We start from the raw sequence: 16,971 nt of genomic DNA, 5'->3' as shown, positions 1-16,971 counted from the left end.
AGTAAACTGAAAAATTACAGTAGATTTTATCACTTTCTAAAGCCTTGTTTTAAAATCAAGAGATCAAAATTCTAGAGATCAATTCTACTCCTATGAAAACCAATTTTTCTGCTCCATCTCTTGCAGAGCTGTCAGATGTGCCAAAACCCATGTGAAAATAATCCAGAACTTTTACTCTAGGACACACTTTGGCATTTCAATCCAAAATATTCAAATGACAGGTGAGCTGAATAACATTTTCACTAATATCTCTTGAAATAATTCAGAAACTGACTCCTTGACATTAAAGAAATCTCTTCCTGTACAGGAAAAAGGGCTGACAAGTTATTTCTTGCTGGATATGGAAAAAACTACCTTGTAGCTTTTGTTCTGCCATGCATTCCTACCATATCTGCTTGCATCATTCACGGACAAAAAACCCACCAAGAACAACAATGAAACAATCCAAAGTAGTGCAACCCCCAAAAAAATAAAAAAGAATAGGAAACATTTTCATTTACAATTCTTGCCATCACAAACCCATGCTGATCAGGCCTGATCACCTGCTTGGCTTGTACATGCCATATATAAACTGTGCTCCTTTCATTAATTCACCTCCCAAAGCCTGTAAATTTTACTGCAGTAGAAAAAGAGACAGCAGCCTGGTCTTCCTAAATCAATGTTAAAAATATTCAGACATTTAAATATCTCTAAGATTTAAAGGTTTCAATTATTAAAGGCCCACAGTTTACTACAGACCTCTATTTAACTGCACATGTGCATCCCTTTAGAGCAATAATTATTTTCTAAGCTGGAAAAGAGTATCACTTGTGGTTTTAAAAATGTAATCTTTACTTGAGAAAGCCTCCAAAATACCAAGTGAGCATAACACAATTCTATACTGAAAAGTTATTTAAGATACAAGCTCTTTGATGTAGCAGCTATCTGCTTTCTTTGTACAAGGCCAACCTCACTTCCTCATGGCTCTTTCAAGCCAACTGAACATACCAAAGGGAGAGTTACCCATCAGGTGCTGGCTTACACTTCTGGGGAAGGGGCTAGCAAATGCTGCAATGGAGAGAGAAAGGAAAATGTGTGTCTCCCATGTGTGGGAGACTGTATGGATGCAAAATAAGTTTCAGTGAAAGTTTCAAACTCATGAAGAAAAAAAAATTAAGTGGATCTAGAAGAAGTACTTGTATCTATCTACCCACTATTTATCTCAAGTGAGAAGGCTCAAGAGTAGAGAATGTGAATGTGGTTCTGTAGTAAGTGCTTCCTTCCCCAGGAGCCGACATGAGCCACAGTGAGTACCTTTAGCACAGGTACCTCTGCTCAGTTCTTCCTTTCCATCTGTCTTACCCTACACAAAGTGCTCAGGCCTTGAACACTGAGGCAGCTCAAATTTTCAAGGTTTTTTCAACACAGTAATAATTCTCAAGGCCCATGCCCACATTCTTCTACTCCACTCTATTATTGTAGCTACAACAGCCATCAGATGAGCAATTTCATCTCCCCCATGGTCAGTTATGCTCTAATGCTGTCTCTGAGATTAATTTAATGTCTCTAAGGATTTCAAAGGCCTAAGTTCACATTGATAAAGGACTTGGAGAACTCAGACAATGGTAGGTATAAAGCAAAACTTATCCTTACATCCTCTTCACCCTTAAAGCACATATTTTTTCCCAACTCATCCATGAGGGAAGATCAAAGAACAAATCAAAATGAATACACTTGGTGCCTGAAGTTTCAGTCATACTGACTTGGATGCAGATGATGGCAAACTAGGTTTCTCTGGACGTTTTGGGGGCAGGAGCCCTGCTCTCAGTAGGCTGTTGGTCTTGCTTGGAGGAATAGGCTTCTTGGGTGGTACTTGAGGAGCTTGTGGCTTCAAAGGCTTCTGATCCAAAGCTCCTTTTTCATCTGAAAAAGAAAGTCACATTTTAAAAACCCCACGTTGTCTAGAATTCTTACACTGCTGATCAATTAGAAAGCAGCTGCTCTCAGAAATGCCTTCTCTGAAGATCAAAATGAAAAATATACATGCAAGTGTCTTAAATGACACCTTATCAAAACACACAAACTACTTACCTGAGCTCAAAAAGATTTATCTTAAGAGTAAGATAAATTTTCCTACTGACATGAAACAGTAGTAATAAATTATGGATTCACATTATTGCACTGCAAATAACAGCTAAGAACCAAAAATCTTTGTACTGCATTGTCTTTTCTATAAATTCATTTGATTTTCTTTTAAAGAGGTAGGGGTTTTTATTTTGTTGTAACTAGACTTCTTACACACAAAAGCAGCATAACTTATCTACAGAAGAAGGGGAGGAGAGAAATAAAATTTTATCTGAATAGCTGAATTTATTTTATCTAAAGTCTACCTTTCTACAAAGAGATAGAAATTAGGTACGGATAATAATAAAAAAAAAAGTTGTATTGATTTGTTCAATGACTGCATGACCTAACTGAATCTTGTTCAGAGGACCTGACATACAACATACAGGACACTGAAAAATTCAAGCTGCTTTACAAGCAATAGTTGAATAGCTTTCAACCCATGTGTCCTAACTCTACCCTGCTGGATAGCCAGAGCAAACATTTACTTCTCCTGTAAAACCATGCTACAGTTCAGAATACATAAAGTACTGATTATTCTAAAAAATAATTGTTAGTTTGCAGCAAGGAGTTACAGTTTTTTTTATAGTTACTGCCCTTATAGGGCAGTAAATCAGTAAACTGGGATGGAGAGAGTGACCTTCAGCTTTGATTCTTTCCATCCTCCCCTTCTGCAATTTGCTTTTAACCAAATATTGATCTGGTTTAAAATGTTTATATATGCTATGGATCTGGGAGCAGGGCTGGCTATTTGCTTCAGTTCCAAGCCAGCAAAGTGCCTGAACTGCCAGGCCTAGGACTGATTTCCTCTGGACAAGTCCTGCAGCCACTGTGCACCCCTCCAACCCCAAATCAGGAAGAAGCCAATGTTCTTTCACAGGAGTATTGGGAAGCAAACAGATCCTAGAGACACTTCTGTCAAAAGCATTGCTCAGGGGCAGAATTGTCTTCCTGCTTCGGGACACTTGAACTCGAGGAGGAGAAATGAGCAAAAACAAACTGGCTGCCAGCTCCCTGCAGCCCCTCTCAGCACAGAGAAGCAGCACAGGATGCTAAAGCGGTGGAAGGATTTGCCACACGGTGGGGCTGCCTGCCCTGTGCAAAGCAGCACCAGCCACTGCTGCCTCCCCACCCAATACACAACACTGCCAGTTTCAAACACCCAACACCAGCCAGTGCTAACTGCAGATCAATCAGCTTCGTTGAAGTTATGCTGAGCACAAGTTGAGAATTATCCCTTCTGCTTTTAAAAATAAGAGAGTTCATAAACAGGGCAGGAAAAAATGCTGTCATCAAACCCTACTCCTGAACTCTCATCTGTCAGTTCTCCCTTCTAAAACTCCCACTCAAAATCTGAATATAAAAATGTCTATAGCTAAGTGGAATAAGTTAATACCAAAGGTCAAGGTTCACCATGAGCACAGAAACTGGGCATTTCTGCTGGACAAAATGACATGTCTTTTTTGGATTTTGCTCCTCAATGAAAAAGAGTGTTGGCTAAAAATGAATAGTTTAGTAATGGAAATAAAAGATACAAATCTGAAGACATTTACACTAGAAAAAAATTTCTACATGACACCACTAAGTGTCCTTCACTATAAATACAGGAATACTCAGAGAAACTCTAATTTTTGATCAATTTTTGATGCAATTAAAGACAGATTAGTCTCCCAATAGGCATAAAAAATGACATGGTTTGATAGCTTCTGATTAGAGCTGCTCAATTTTTTTTTCCCTGAAAACTCGTTACAGAACAATTTCATATTTAATGGGTCCAATTACTAGTATTAACAGGGCTATTTTTCCACAAGTACAACTGCACTGATAAATGGGCATATCTTCCAGTAAAACATTAGTGCTATCTAAAAAAGTAATTCTTATGACCTGATCTGCAACTTAATCCCTAACAAATTTTTCCTCCTTCATTTACTGTAGCTCAGTAAAGAACACCTCTCTACCTTACATAATTTTGTAGATTTCACATTCCTATGTGTTTTGAATGGTGTCATTCAGTATTTTTTCCTATATTCCTCCATGAACAGTCGAGCTCAACTATGCAAAGATTAACACTATAGTCCAAACAGAACCAGTTTAAATTTAAACTTGCTTCAGTTTAGAAGTATTTAAAAAGAGGCAGGAGATCAACATTTCTGGAATCATACAGTTGATCTCAATTCACTCCTGAAGATACTGCTCCAACAAATAAAAATAACTTGTTTGCTCACATACAGAACAAACAGAACTGACTTTAACAAGTGTTTTTCATATTCAATACCTGAGAAGGTTCCTTGTTAAAGTGGGGGTAATAAAAACTGCCCAAGGAAGCCAAGAAACCCATCAGCAGCCTCACTGGTAGAAATGCTGGTCAGCCACAGTTCTCCATTCACAGGACAGAGTGGTTTTGTAATTTGGTTAAGCTGCAAGAACATCAGGATTTCTTCTGCAAGGCCCAACCAACACATTTGTTTAAGCTTCTCACTTTTAAACACAATCAAACATTTTCACTTGGCAAGTTTTTCAAACGTGGAAAGAAGCCTTTTAGAATCTGTCTGGGCGACAACAGTAGCTTTGCCTCTAGGAAAAGGTGTCCTTTAAATTTTAAGAATAAAGCAGTAAATGTCTCCAAATTCAATGGATGTTGAAAATATGGAATATAGCAAGAATTAACAGGATAAGAAATCTCTACTTCTGAGACTGTAGCATCTATCTATGGAGTCTTGTACCTGTTCTATGTAGCTCTTTCAAAATACTTTTGACCAGACTGATTTTTGCAGCAGTTAACCTTTGCCTTTCTAATAACTTACCACTGCTGCTCAAAACTGCAGCCACTGTTACAGAACTACACCTTCATTAACTTAACAGTAACTATGTTACTGTGCAATACAAAAACCAATCTACAGAATGTCATGCAATAACAAGAAATAAACACTTTAACAGAGTTTAGTAGTTGCTCTAACCATTCCAAAGACATTTCTCTAACATCACAGACATGACAACTTCAGTAGATGGTATCAAGGGAGTTTGTATGCTGGCTCCTCAACATAGAGCTTATTGCCAGAGCAGCCAAGTCACCATGAAGAAAACTCCTTACCTTTTTCTTCAGGCCTCGAAGAAAGGAATTTCTTCTCTCCAGCTGGCAATTCAGGTCTTGCAGCTGAATGCAAATGCAAACCATAGACATTTTTCAAAGAGCTTTAATTATTTTGGTCACTAACTAAAAAGAAGACTCACACCAAGTTGTGTCTTCTCTTTTGCAAGGAGTGTAACACCATTTATAAACACTCACTTGAGCCATTGTTAAAATGTTTCCAAAGTAGGCTCCATCAGAACTTCAAAAATACACAGTAGCAGCAAAATATATAAAGTATTAAAAGTAACCTCAAAGTGTGACTATGGCTGCATTACTAGGAAATAAAAAGCTACTTCTAAATTTTCTTCTGAAGTCATGCACTGCTTCTGCAATTTAGTATTTTCTCAGACCACCAGACATGCACTACATACCTGGACTTTTAACTGGAGGTGGAGGTTTCTTTGGCTTCTGCAAAATTAAGAGGGGAAAAAAACCAAAGTCAAACAAACAAGCAAGTAGATAGTCTCTGTATCCAAGACAGCCTCATTTATGTTTTGTTTTGCATACTGTAACGTGGAGCTTGTTTACCAGCTGATTTCAAAGTATTTCACAAAGGAGGTAATCAATTCAGACAGGAAACACAAAGACCTGGAACAACTCTTCTGGTATCTCCCAGACAACCAGTTACAAAAATTCAGGAACAAAATTCAGGTCTGTTCAAAGGAAATCAGTGCTTCAGCAATGTGCATAAACAGAGGAAAAAAACCCCTAAAATCTAACAATTTCATCTTCTGTAGCCCAAAGAATTGCTCTGATCACACTGAATTTCATTTCAATATGTAATACTCAATCTTAGTTAGTACTATGCCAGTTTAAAAGAGTAACCATGTAATTTTTTGAACCAAAAATGTCCACTTTCACTAAAAACAGATTTCTAAATTAAGCATCAGAGGAATGGCTTCAATTAATTGAATTTTAAATTAAAAGAGTAAGAAAAAACTAATAGATGCTGGCAGGATTTGTCTCAAAGACTGCAGTTACATGAAAAACATGGATCTGAGCTTCCTTACCATTATATTTAAGTAGGAAAGCTGGACAAACTATGCAAGTCATGAAAAATGTACAAAATACCACAATGCAACAGTTTGTACATTGAAATTAATATTTGAAACAGCCATTCATCACTTTTTGATATACCTGAAGTTGAATGTCTCTCCTGCTGAAAGGAGACTGGCACCTCTCAGGTGAGATCTCAACCACTCACCCTCGGAATGTGATTCATTAAATTGCTTTAGAAGGTGGCCTTTCTGGTTGTACTAAGGACAAGATTCCCTGATAAAATGATACAAAAGCCTACAAAATCACTTGTTCTTCACACAGGTACTGCTGAAACCATACAGGCTCTGTCTAACACAACCCCTCCAAAAACACCCTGCAGTGGGTATTTTGAAAATAGCTGCTATGGATGGATTTCACTTCTGTGCCCCTACAGCTATTGAATAAGCTCTTTTTCATGCAACAAGATTTTATTCTAACATGTGAAATGTAATTAAGCAAGCAGGAGACCCCATATTCAATTTCTTTCTCTGGTTTCAGAGGACACAAAAACGAGTGCACCCAAGTAACAAGATTCTATTTTCTTTCTTCCCAAAGAAGTAACTACATTATCCAGCTGTGCAGCATTGCTGCCTATACCAAAAACAGTTAAACAGAGCTCAGCATCAACTTGCCATTATACAGTGCTGCTCTGTGTTTTCATGAAGTCAGTATCAAATAGCTGATTATGATCACCAGCCATCCAATGCCCTGAACCTGAAAGCTGCTCAGTGCAAGGTGAATCCCTGTGCTGAGACACTGCACACAAAGCAGAATAAAGGATCAAAGCAGGGAAATGCTGTTTAGGGTAAAAGAATGGGTTTTTCCTCCTCCCCTGTAGGAAACAACTCTGTACTGTGAAACAGCAACCCTACCTGCCCTGTCTTCTTGTATTTTATGGCATTTATGCTGCCCTTGCACAGTTGAGAATCCATCTGTAAAGAAAATTCTGACTGGGGGTAGGTAGGTTTCTGCGTATGTGAGGCAAATCAGGACAAATGATAAACTAACATTAAACTCCTGATCTGGAGCTGAATCCATTCCAGCTGGGGAATGGAGTGATGTACATTTGGGAATTAACACAACCATCTTCGCTACACAAATGTGACAGAACCAAAACATCATACTAATCTCAACAAAAAAAAAAAAAAATTGTATAAGGATCAAAATTATAAGATCATTGAATACCACATGAACACATTAATTTCTACAAGTTAGCACACGAGATGGTGAAAAAATATTTCTAAATCCCACCCAAAAAATATCTTTCACATACTACAGCCTACTGCAAGTTTTGGTGCACAAAAATCCCAGTCAGACCCAGAGGTAATTTTGTAATTACAGTTACTTAAGGACTTGAGATGGAAAAATATATCTACAGCTTCTCATTCCTAAACAGTAAGGGTTTAATTCAGTAATCAGTAACATGCAATACCATGCTATCAGAACTACAGCCTTTTCTAAATGACCTGATCATCCTCATTAATTAGAGTTACTCTCAAAATACATGCCTCACTTTAGTATTTATGGACAAGTTAAACACAAAGATTAACATTTTCATCTTTGTTCTTTTATACAACTAGGTCAAGATAAAGTTTAAACTGCCACAACTGTAATATTTTAAGCAGCATAATGTGCTGTGACCTCTTTTATTCTCTGCATTTTCATCAATAGTTTTTTGTGATATTAAACAATATATAAGGTGTAAGAACTTACAGGGAAGTCTTTATCAGACTCTTGTATTTGAACAGCAAAGTTATCTGGGAAGACTCCTTCTTTACCATTGAGCTCTCCTCTCCACCAGCCCGGCTCTCCAGTGTCCTAAAATAAATAAGAGGTCACTACAACCAGTATTTACCTCTTCCCCAGAACAGATACAGTTACACAACAGCTTTTTCCCTTTTACTCACAACAAAGTAATTGTTTGTCTGAAATTGCCTAATTTACCAAGGAGAAACAGCTATAGACCAGATCAGGTTTGGTCAGTTTTTGTTTGCTTTCTAAAATGCAGGATGAAATTATATTACATCATATAAGATAAGGGTGTAAGGATAAGATCTGCAAAGGGAAGGAAAGTACATAAACCCAGTTAAGACCTAAAACAACATTAGATCTTCTCAGCTTCCTTGACCAGCAAGTTATTCAGTAAATACTTCAATGTTATTGGCATGACACACAATTCTACTAAATAAAAGTGATTCTGATGTGATGGATCAGCTCCACCGGTCTGAAAAAGGTGAAGAAGCAGAAAAATATACCACCTGACAGAAAAAATAACCATACTATGTGAAAAGAAAATACAGCATTGGATAATTAATTCAGTGGCAGAGAACTCCATTACGTGATGTTACCAGATCAAGGCCTTTGTCCATAACAGAAAGTACTTTACCAGCATAAGTAACAGCTTTCCTCTGTGCCTCAGATCCAAAAAAAAATCACAGAAACCTACAATGGTTTGTGTTGGATGGGACCTGAAAGATCACCCAGTTTCAAACCTCCTGCCATGGGCAGGGATGCCACTCAGTCTGGACAACTCTTCTTAGCTTCCCTTTGGACCAGTGTGTGCTTGGGATAAATTGGTTTAAAAAGACAGAGAGGCAAAAAACTGAGTGGAGATGGGGCAAGGGTTGCTGTGTTTACAAAAGGGACTTCTGTAAGTACTCTTTTCCACTGTACTTATGATCAGTGATGCTCATAAAATCAATTACTTAATACAGAAAAGTGTGTTAAGTCTTCTTCTGCAACTGAGTGAAAGTTGAAGATGAAACTTTCCACTTTTTTAGTAAAGTCATTATTTCTTAATACAGCCAAGCATATAAACTAACAAAAGACTACAGAATAGTGCAGGGAAATTCATTATGGGTAGGTTTATTTTCTGTTTAGAGCCATTTCTGCATCAAAATTATCTATAAAAAAGCTGCTTTCAGAATTCAACACAAATAAGAACATTCAAATAAATAACCATGTTTCTCTTACAGACAGAAATATCATTAATTTCTGTCTGGTTATTCTGAATCCCCAGGGAAGAAGAACTGTTTCTGAAGGTAAAGGGGCTATTTGCAAAGCTTTTCCCATTTCCTCACTGAAAGCCATTTGGTACTGAGTGTACACTGATCCCACTGGCCATCGAGGACCCCAAGATAACCTCCCACTCTGGAACAATCTTTGAAGTCATCTGTATCTCCATCAGGTGCAGAAGCAAAGAGCTGACTCTCCCATGAGAGAAATCAGTCTACAGGAATATCTACTCCAACAGACCCTCCTGCTTCTCAATTCATACACGACCTCCCTGTACAAAACTGACCAAAGCCATACATACGGTCAGAGAAGACCAAGCTTTCTTACCTTACTGATTATTTGAATGATCTCGCCTTCTTTAAAGCTAAGTTCATCATTTGAGCCATCATAGGAAAATATTGTCCTGCAATATTCCTTGGCTGGAACAGAGGACCACAATTAATCTGGATACCATGGGTAGTAACATTCATTGTAACAGCTCACTTATGCTGCCTGAGAGCTGAGAAATTCACAATATAATCACACCTTCCTTCTAGACAGGACACCTGAAACTGCTTTATGAATTTTCAAATCACAGGAAAAATAAGATTATTATATTTATTGAGCAAAGGAAAAAGGTCTTTGAGAAGTTAAAAGTATAAGCCCCAAAACAATTTTTTAACAAGAACAACTTAATTCAAGCCCTCTGATTTCAGAGGGAGAAAAGAGGGATTAAAAGTGTAACAGTTAAAACTGTAACAGCCCATCTACCCCCCAACAGCATTTATATGTTCAATTTTGAGCTACTTTACACAAAAATGATTTCAAGCTTATTAGAGTTCTTGTGTATTTTCTCAAAATTTATTTAAATTTCAAATTTGCAATCCTAATTAAATACAGGCAGCTGTTTTCAAGTGACATCCTTTGTTAGCATGTACAACTACAGAAATTCCAGGCAGCAGACTTCAGAAATTGTGCAGTGAAACCAAGTAACTGAAGCAAAGGCATTCCTTGGCTAAGCACCTGAAACCAGAGCTCATCTGAGCCATCAACTCGGCCACAGCCTCTTCTGCAAAAGCAGAAAGAATAATTATTTTATTTCCGTTCAGTACAGTTCAAAACTAAACCATTTAAATTGTGGTAATAACTGAAAAAGCAAGAGGATTTGTTTTCCTTTCCCACACTGTCAAAAAAAGAACCATGAGAAAGGTCAAAACACATAAACACAGACTTTTTAACCCCAGCACATTTAAAACAATTTAGCAGATAAAAAGGTATTATCTGACACTAAGAAAGAGGAAGCAAACAAAAAGGACTCTTTAGGTGCTGCCACAGCCTATCAGGTGTTTGACACCACAATGAGCAGCTGCTTTACCCTCCAGTTAGAGCAGCACACCATCACAGAATCATCTGCAATTCTTAATGACAGATTTTGCTGGGTGGCAAGAGAATAAATCAGTTGCAGTCAAACCTTTTTGCTGTTGTTGTATTTTGTTTAATCAAGCTACACATCTTTAGTTTAAAAACACACTAACTGTATTCACAAATAAAAATGAGTAATAACCATTATGTTAAAATGCCAAAGTATCCAAGCTTAAAGAGATAATATATATAGATATTGTATCCTAACAATACAATTTCCCTTGGGGGAAAGAGGGGTTGAAGTGTGATTATTTTACCTTTTAAAGAAAATATTTTTATATACTTGCACCAGAGGCCAAAACAAGCTTACAAAACCAGAAGAACCTCACGGCAAAATAAGCCAACCTAGCCTAAACATTTCAGAGATCTGTGTTTATCTGCTAACAGATGAACAGTTTATTTTAAAATCTGGTCTCTCAAAACTGAGGATGAGACACACAGACTACACTATAGTCTATGTTTAAATAAAACACTAAGGAAGAAAAACAAGCTGTCTTCTTAAGTTTTAAGATGTTCTTATCTGGTGTCTATAGGCATTACCTACTGATGTTCTCCTACAGCTTCTATTACTGTCATATTTAAGTTCGTCTCTGATATATTTGTTTCTCTGGGAAAGAGACTCTGCATGGCTACAAGACTGGACCAACTTCCATGCTTTAGCATGAGATGCACTTGAAACTATTAAAGCACCTAAATACTGAATGTTTTGGGTGTCCAGCACTAAATGTTGGGAGTTTTTTTTAGGCAGAGTTGAGTTAATTTTTAAGCAAACTTTTAGACAAGTCAAACTTCACAATGCTCAGGGCTGTACATTGTCTTGCTGCTTCTTAGAGCACTGGAATGGTTTAAAGCAAGATGTCACAGTTTTCTTATTTCTGTAAATTATGCATTCCATAGAAAATAAACACACTAAATAAGGTACCTCCACATGAAACAAAAATATACTTAAAATTACAATACAGAACTTGACAAAATGCCTGCTCTGGAACTGGGGAAATGAGCAGTCTACTCTACATCACATAATCAAAGTTAATTTTTCATATAGGGTTGGCACTCCCACAAGATGTTTTGGGCTGACTTAAAAATATCTCTCTTGATAAAACTATGCAATTTGGCAGCTAAATGAAGTCAAATTCTTAAGAGATAAAAAAGAAAAATTAAAAAAAAAAAAAAAAAACAGTATTAACAGCCACAATGGAACTGGATTATGAAGGGAACAGAACTCAACACAACGTAAACACCATCTTTTTGGTGTGTGCTGCCACCTCCACAGAAAATCCTGAGCCTACAAAGGAACTTGTGTAACTTGGAGACAGAAATTGTGCTGGGAGACTGTTCCATGGAAATAGGACTCCAGCATCCCATCAGAATCAAACCAGGCAGAACATAAACAATGTGTCAACAGAAGATTAATGCAAAATGACTGTTGCAATAGAAGTTCCTATCCCAGCCTTATTTTGTTCTGGGAGACAATCCTACAAAATGTTTCTGATAATTTTTCTAAAGAAATGTAAGCAAAAATTACTTTAGACCTTTTGCACTTGCATAACTCCTCGAAGGTAGAGAATATTATACAAAACTTCAGTATATGCCAATGTTTTAGATTTTAACACCAAAAAAAAAAAATGATAACCAAATAGTTCATAAGAAAGGACTACCATGTAACAGATGTAAATATCCATCAGCCTTACCTTTTGGTTTACTTTCAGCTTCTGGTTTTATTACTTCAGGTGTGTTTTCAGTTTTTGTTGTACTGGGAAAATGAATTAACTTTGTTCCAGGGGGATGGTTAGGTAATGGCTGTATTAAGGGACAAGAACTTTGTTAACAAAAATTGCATTTTATTAGGCTACAGAACACACTGAATTTTTCATTGCCAGAGATGATGAAAATAACCATCTCCAAGAGATTCAATGATTTTTCCTACTAAGTACTTAGCTTACTGTATTTACTTCATTACAGACACTGCAATTAGAGTTTGTCTACTGATTAAAGACAGAGCACAGCTTTGAAACTGGAAGCTGATCTCAGGATATGGCCAAATACACCTTAGCAACTGTATTTCAGCAGTTCCAGGTGTTACTCTCCCATTAGCCTGAATATTTCCTCATCCAGCACATACAGAAGTAGTTATTTAACAGCTCTGCTCAGAGTAACTCACTGGCCATGTTTACTTTGCACTGGAATAAGGCACGGATATTCAGCAGCCACACAGCACCTCAGACAAGCAGTTTTTAACTACTCAGACAAATGAAAGAGAACATGAAAACCTGTCCCAGCTTCCTTTCACTCTCAGCAATTTGTACAGAACAGTTCAAGTGTCACTAGAGACTTCTCCTAAATGAAAAAATAAAGAGGCATTGCCACAAGTTTCCAAGTTAACATCTAACCAAAATAAATTACAGAATATTTCACTATCCCCTCAGACATTTACTGAGCTGCCAGGCAGATTCGACAGCTTCAGCTGCATCCACTTTTTCACACCCAAAGAGCTACAAACACAGAATATGCTCTTACAGTCAGTACTTACCTGAGCAGCCCTAACAGCATTACTGATATGAAAAATCCCACCACCTTTAGTTGCTGTGCTCATTTCCATCTACAGTTCAACTTTGCAGATCTTCTACTGTCACAGAAACTGGATTTAATCTCCTTAGAGCCAGACAATGCCTGTAGGCTGGTGTTTGGTGCCTCTGACATACCATAGAGGAAGCCAAGGTTACTTGGGATGTTGCTGCAGGACCTATGCAATTTAACTCCCTAGAATGGTATATGAAGGAAGCACTAAAATAACCCTCCTCTGAGATTAAACACCTCCAACATGGAAATAGTGCTCTGCCTTTTACCCTTCCAACATAAGATGCAATTAGGAATAAGAGAGGAAGTTTAGGCAGACAGGGTATAAATAGCCTGAGCCCAGGCAGGATGCTGGGAGTGCTGGAATGATCTCCTGCAGCAGCATATACACTCTTGGGCCCTTCAGATCCATCAGTGCTCACTCAGCCTTCCTGTGCTGAACAGTCTGAATTTTCCAAGGGAAAAGAGCCCTCTCTACACAGCTTTCTTTTTTTTTTTTTTTTTTTACTGTCTTAAAAGACTGACTGCTCTCAGAGCATTTCATCAGCTAACCCCAAAGCAAGTTAAGCACAAATCTAAGGAAGCCATCTATTTTTACAAGAGCTTCATGAGAATTATCTCCCTTGGGCTCTCCATGCTGCTCTGTAGGTCTGTCCACCTTTGGGATGACTTTGGCAACAAGTGTAAGTGTAATATTCAGTGCTAAAATAAATTGTTTATTTCTCTGACATTAAGCTATGCAAAACTGTTTTCTCACTTCATTTCCTCTCTTGATGAGAATTATCTACAAGACCTTTCCAGACAGGCCAACCAAAACTGCACAGCACCAGCATATTTTATTGCATATATAAAGTCAAATAGAACAGTTCAAAAGGTCTGAGCAGACTTCGTATTAATTGCACAAGTTTGGAAAGGCGTTTTATATTCCCAAACGACAAGGTAGACAGTAGGGAAGCACCCTTTCGAATGATCAATCTCATGACAAGAAAGCAAACTGGAAGCTAGGTCCTGAAAACCTACTCTAACAGCATTCACAGGAACATGTAGTGATCACAGACTGCCACATCAAAGGACAAAGGGAAGGAATGAGGAGAATCCATGTGACTTCACAGAATCATGGAAAGGAATGAGCTGGAAGGGACCTTCAATAACCATCCAAATCCAGCTCCTTGCCATGAGCACAGACACCTCCCACACAACCAGGCTGCTCAGCACCCCATCCAGTCTGGCCTTGGACAATTCCAAAGACATGGTAACCATAACTTGTGTGGACAACCTGTTCCAGCACCCCACCTCCCTCACCATGAAGAACATCTTCCTCATCTCCCCTCTTTTCTTCCTAAGTCTCCCCTGTTTTAATTTAAGCCACTGCCCCTTGTCCTCTCATGACAAACCTCAGTGAAAAGTCTCTCTCCATCTATATATCCATCTATATATTGAAAGGCTGCAGTAAGGTTTGCCACAGACCTTTATTTCTAAACAACACCTTCTTTAGGAAGAAACATTCCCCAAGCTTTAAACAGAAGACAACACACTTGCAACTTTTTCAAATCATCTGATGCTCTGACCAGACCAGAAACAAACACTACACACACCATGCCACTGCCCTGAGCACTGCTGTTGAGGGAGAACACATTCAAGGAAGCCTCTGATCCTCCCTCCTACCAGGGACTCGCCTCACTTTTTGCCCTACACCATTACAATTATTACCATGGCAGAGGAAAACAAATCATTCACCAGAACAGCATTAATGACCATAACCCACAAACAAAAATTGAATTGCCAAAGGCTTTAAAAGCTTTCTTGATCACCTGAGTCAAAATTGAATCTCTGGACTATCTCAGCTGCCTTTAATTTACCAAGAGCTGAAAACCCATATATAAGCTCTTGGAATAGAAAGTTCAAGTTAAAGGACTGAGCATCGCTGCTGAGCATCCAAGGGGTAAGAGCACTCGAGTTCAGATCAAAATAAAATTCAAACAACAAAGAATAAAAGTGCTCCTTTTCCCACTCAATCATGAAAAAATGGGGAAAAGAAAATGCAAAATCCTAGAACTGCTTTTCTCAGGCTTACAGCCTTACACAACCAGTAATTTATCAATCTTGGCAGCACTCACCGAAGGTAAGGGCAGTTGACACCTAGAACAGCAGTCTCAACATCTGCCAAAACTTGAGGAAAAAACCCAAATAAGCCAAAACACAAAGAAATGCCAAAAATATTCCTTGTTTTAAAAGACAAGTTCAACTTGCATTGGTAGACAATCTTCTCCCAGACTATACATAAAGTCTGTTACAAGGTGAACTACAAGAGGTCTCACACTGCAGATGTGTTTGAGATGCCACTGTGTATTTCACCACATGGCTCTGAAAAGACAATTTATGTATCAGCTCGGGTTTCAGTCTCTAATGGTTTAAATACCAAGACATTTGAATAGACTTTTTGGAATCGATGTTAAATACAACTTACTGTGGAACATATTCAAGGGATTTGTTTTGTTTTATAGGCAAGAGCCCTATGAGAGGGTAATGGTCAGACTCCACATCTCCTAAATTACTTTTACAGGAAATCTCAAAAGAACAATATGTACCATTACAAACCTTATCTTGCTTTTTATCTTCTGATTCATTACTGGATAATCTTGTTTTAAGTTTCACTGAGCCTTCCTTAAAGATATCTCCAAACCCAACACCTCGGATTTTCTTTGGCTGTGCTGGTCCCAATGCAGGTTCACTCCCATTTCCTGGAGAGGTCACAGGTGAGGTAGGACTATTGAAAACAGGCTCTGAAAATAAAATAAGAAAGGGAAAGCTATTTGAAAAGCTGAAAATATTTATTTGCTCCTCTGGGAAAAAAGTGGAAGCAGCACAACTTTGTGCACTGCTCCTGATAAGAAGCTTTTCTAGGAACACCACTGTAGCTGTAACACCTCATATTTGTTCTCATTTTATATTTAATGTGAGACCAACTTAAATCACACTAGTTTTGTCCTGATTACTCTGGCAACTAAGTCAACATCTCTAATTTTTTTAGACTAATATTTTTGCTATTTCAATTAGCACTCAGGCTCCACAGCCTGTTAACATCATTGTTTTCTTTTTCCATTAGTTTTATGAAACGTTGCTTATGCACTCTCTGAAAATGGCATTTTAGTCCAACACTTAAAAGCTTCTCATTTGAACAGCCTCAGCCACAGAAAGCAATAATCAATGAAGGTCCATAATGAATCCAAACATGTTTCAATTGTCACAGGAAAACACAGAGTGTATTTCAGTGGCAGAGTGATGCCTCCCAAGGAACCAAAGTGACATTTTCCCACTGCCCAAAATACTCCAAGCATTCAAATCAGATATAATTGCTGGAAATTAATCACTGCTGGATAATTCAACTATTTACAATTTTTCTAATATTTCAGTTTTAAGGGACAGTATTTATCCACTTCCCGGAAACGTATTTCAGAGAATAACTTAAATTTTTTGCTAAGAGCTTTGCAACTTTTTTAAAGTTTTTAAATTATGGTTACATCTGTTAAAGCCCACAAATACGTATACACAGGCAAGCACTTTTTTGCATGCAGAAATCCAGGAGACACTCATGTGAAAACAGACAGCTTTTATAAACCAAACAGCCTCCACATCTTTCAGCCTTTGGGTCAAGCTCTTTTCAAGTTCTTTTCAGCACATGCAGGCCTGTGAACTGCAATAAAGAT

General features: G+C 37.9%; 1 protein-coding gene across 8 annotated transcripts in view; it reads right to left on the bottom strand.

The window, feature by feature from the left end:
* CD2AP (CD2 associated protein) overlaps positions 1-16,971 on the bottom strand; it is a 132,734-nt gene that overhangs the window by 12,275 nt on the left and 103,488 nt on the right. For all 8 annotated transcript variants that reach the window (XM_072926303.1, XM_072926302.1, XM_030269957.4 and 5 more), the window contains 7 exons: positions 15,863-16,047; positions 12,379-12,487; positions 9,614-9,705; positions 7,985-8,089; positions 5,605-5,641; positions 5,195-5,257; positions 1,743-1,902 (listed from right to left, as the gene is read on the bottom strand). In XM_072926303.1, coding sequence (XP_072782404.1) covers positions 1,743-1,902; positions 5,195-5,257; positions 5,605-5,641; positions 7,985-8,089; positions 9,614-9,705; positions 12,379-12,487; positions 15,863-16,047 — 751 coding nt within the window. The remainder of the gene's footprint in view (positions 1-1,742; positions 1,903-5,194; positions 5,258-5,604; positions 5,642-7,984; positions 8,090-9,613; positions 9,706-12,378; positions 12,488-15,862; positions 16,048-16,971) is intronic.

Source organism: Taeniopygia guttata, chromosome 3 (genome assembly GCF_048771995.1).
Source record: "Taeniopygia guttata chromosome 3, bTaeGut7.mat, whole genome shotgun sequence".
In the NCBI taxonomy this organism is placed as follows: domain Eukaryota; kingdom Metazoa; phylum Chordata; class Aves; order Passeriformes; family Estrildidae; genus Taeniopygia; species Taeniopygia guttata.
This window is presented reverse-complemented; position numbering and strand designations above follow the sequence as displayed.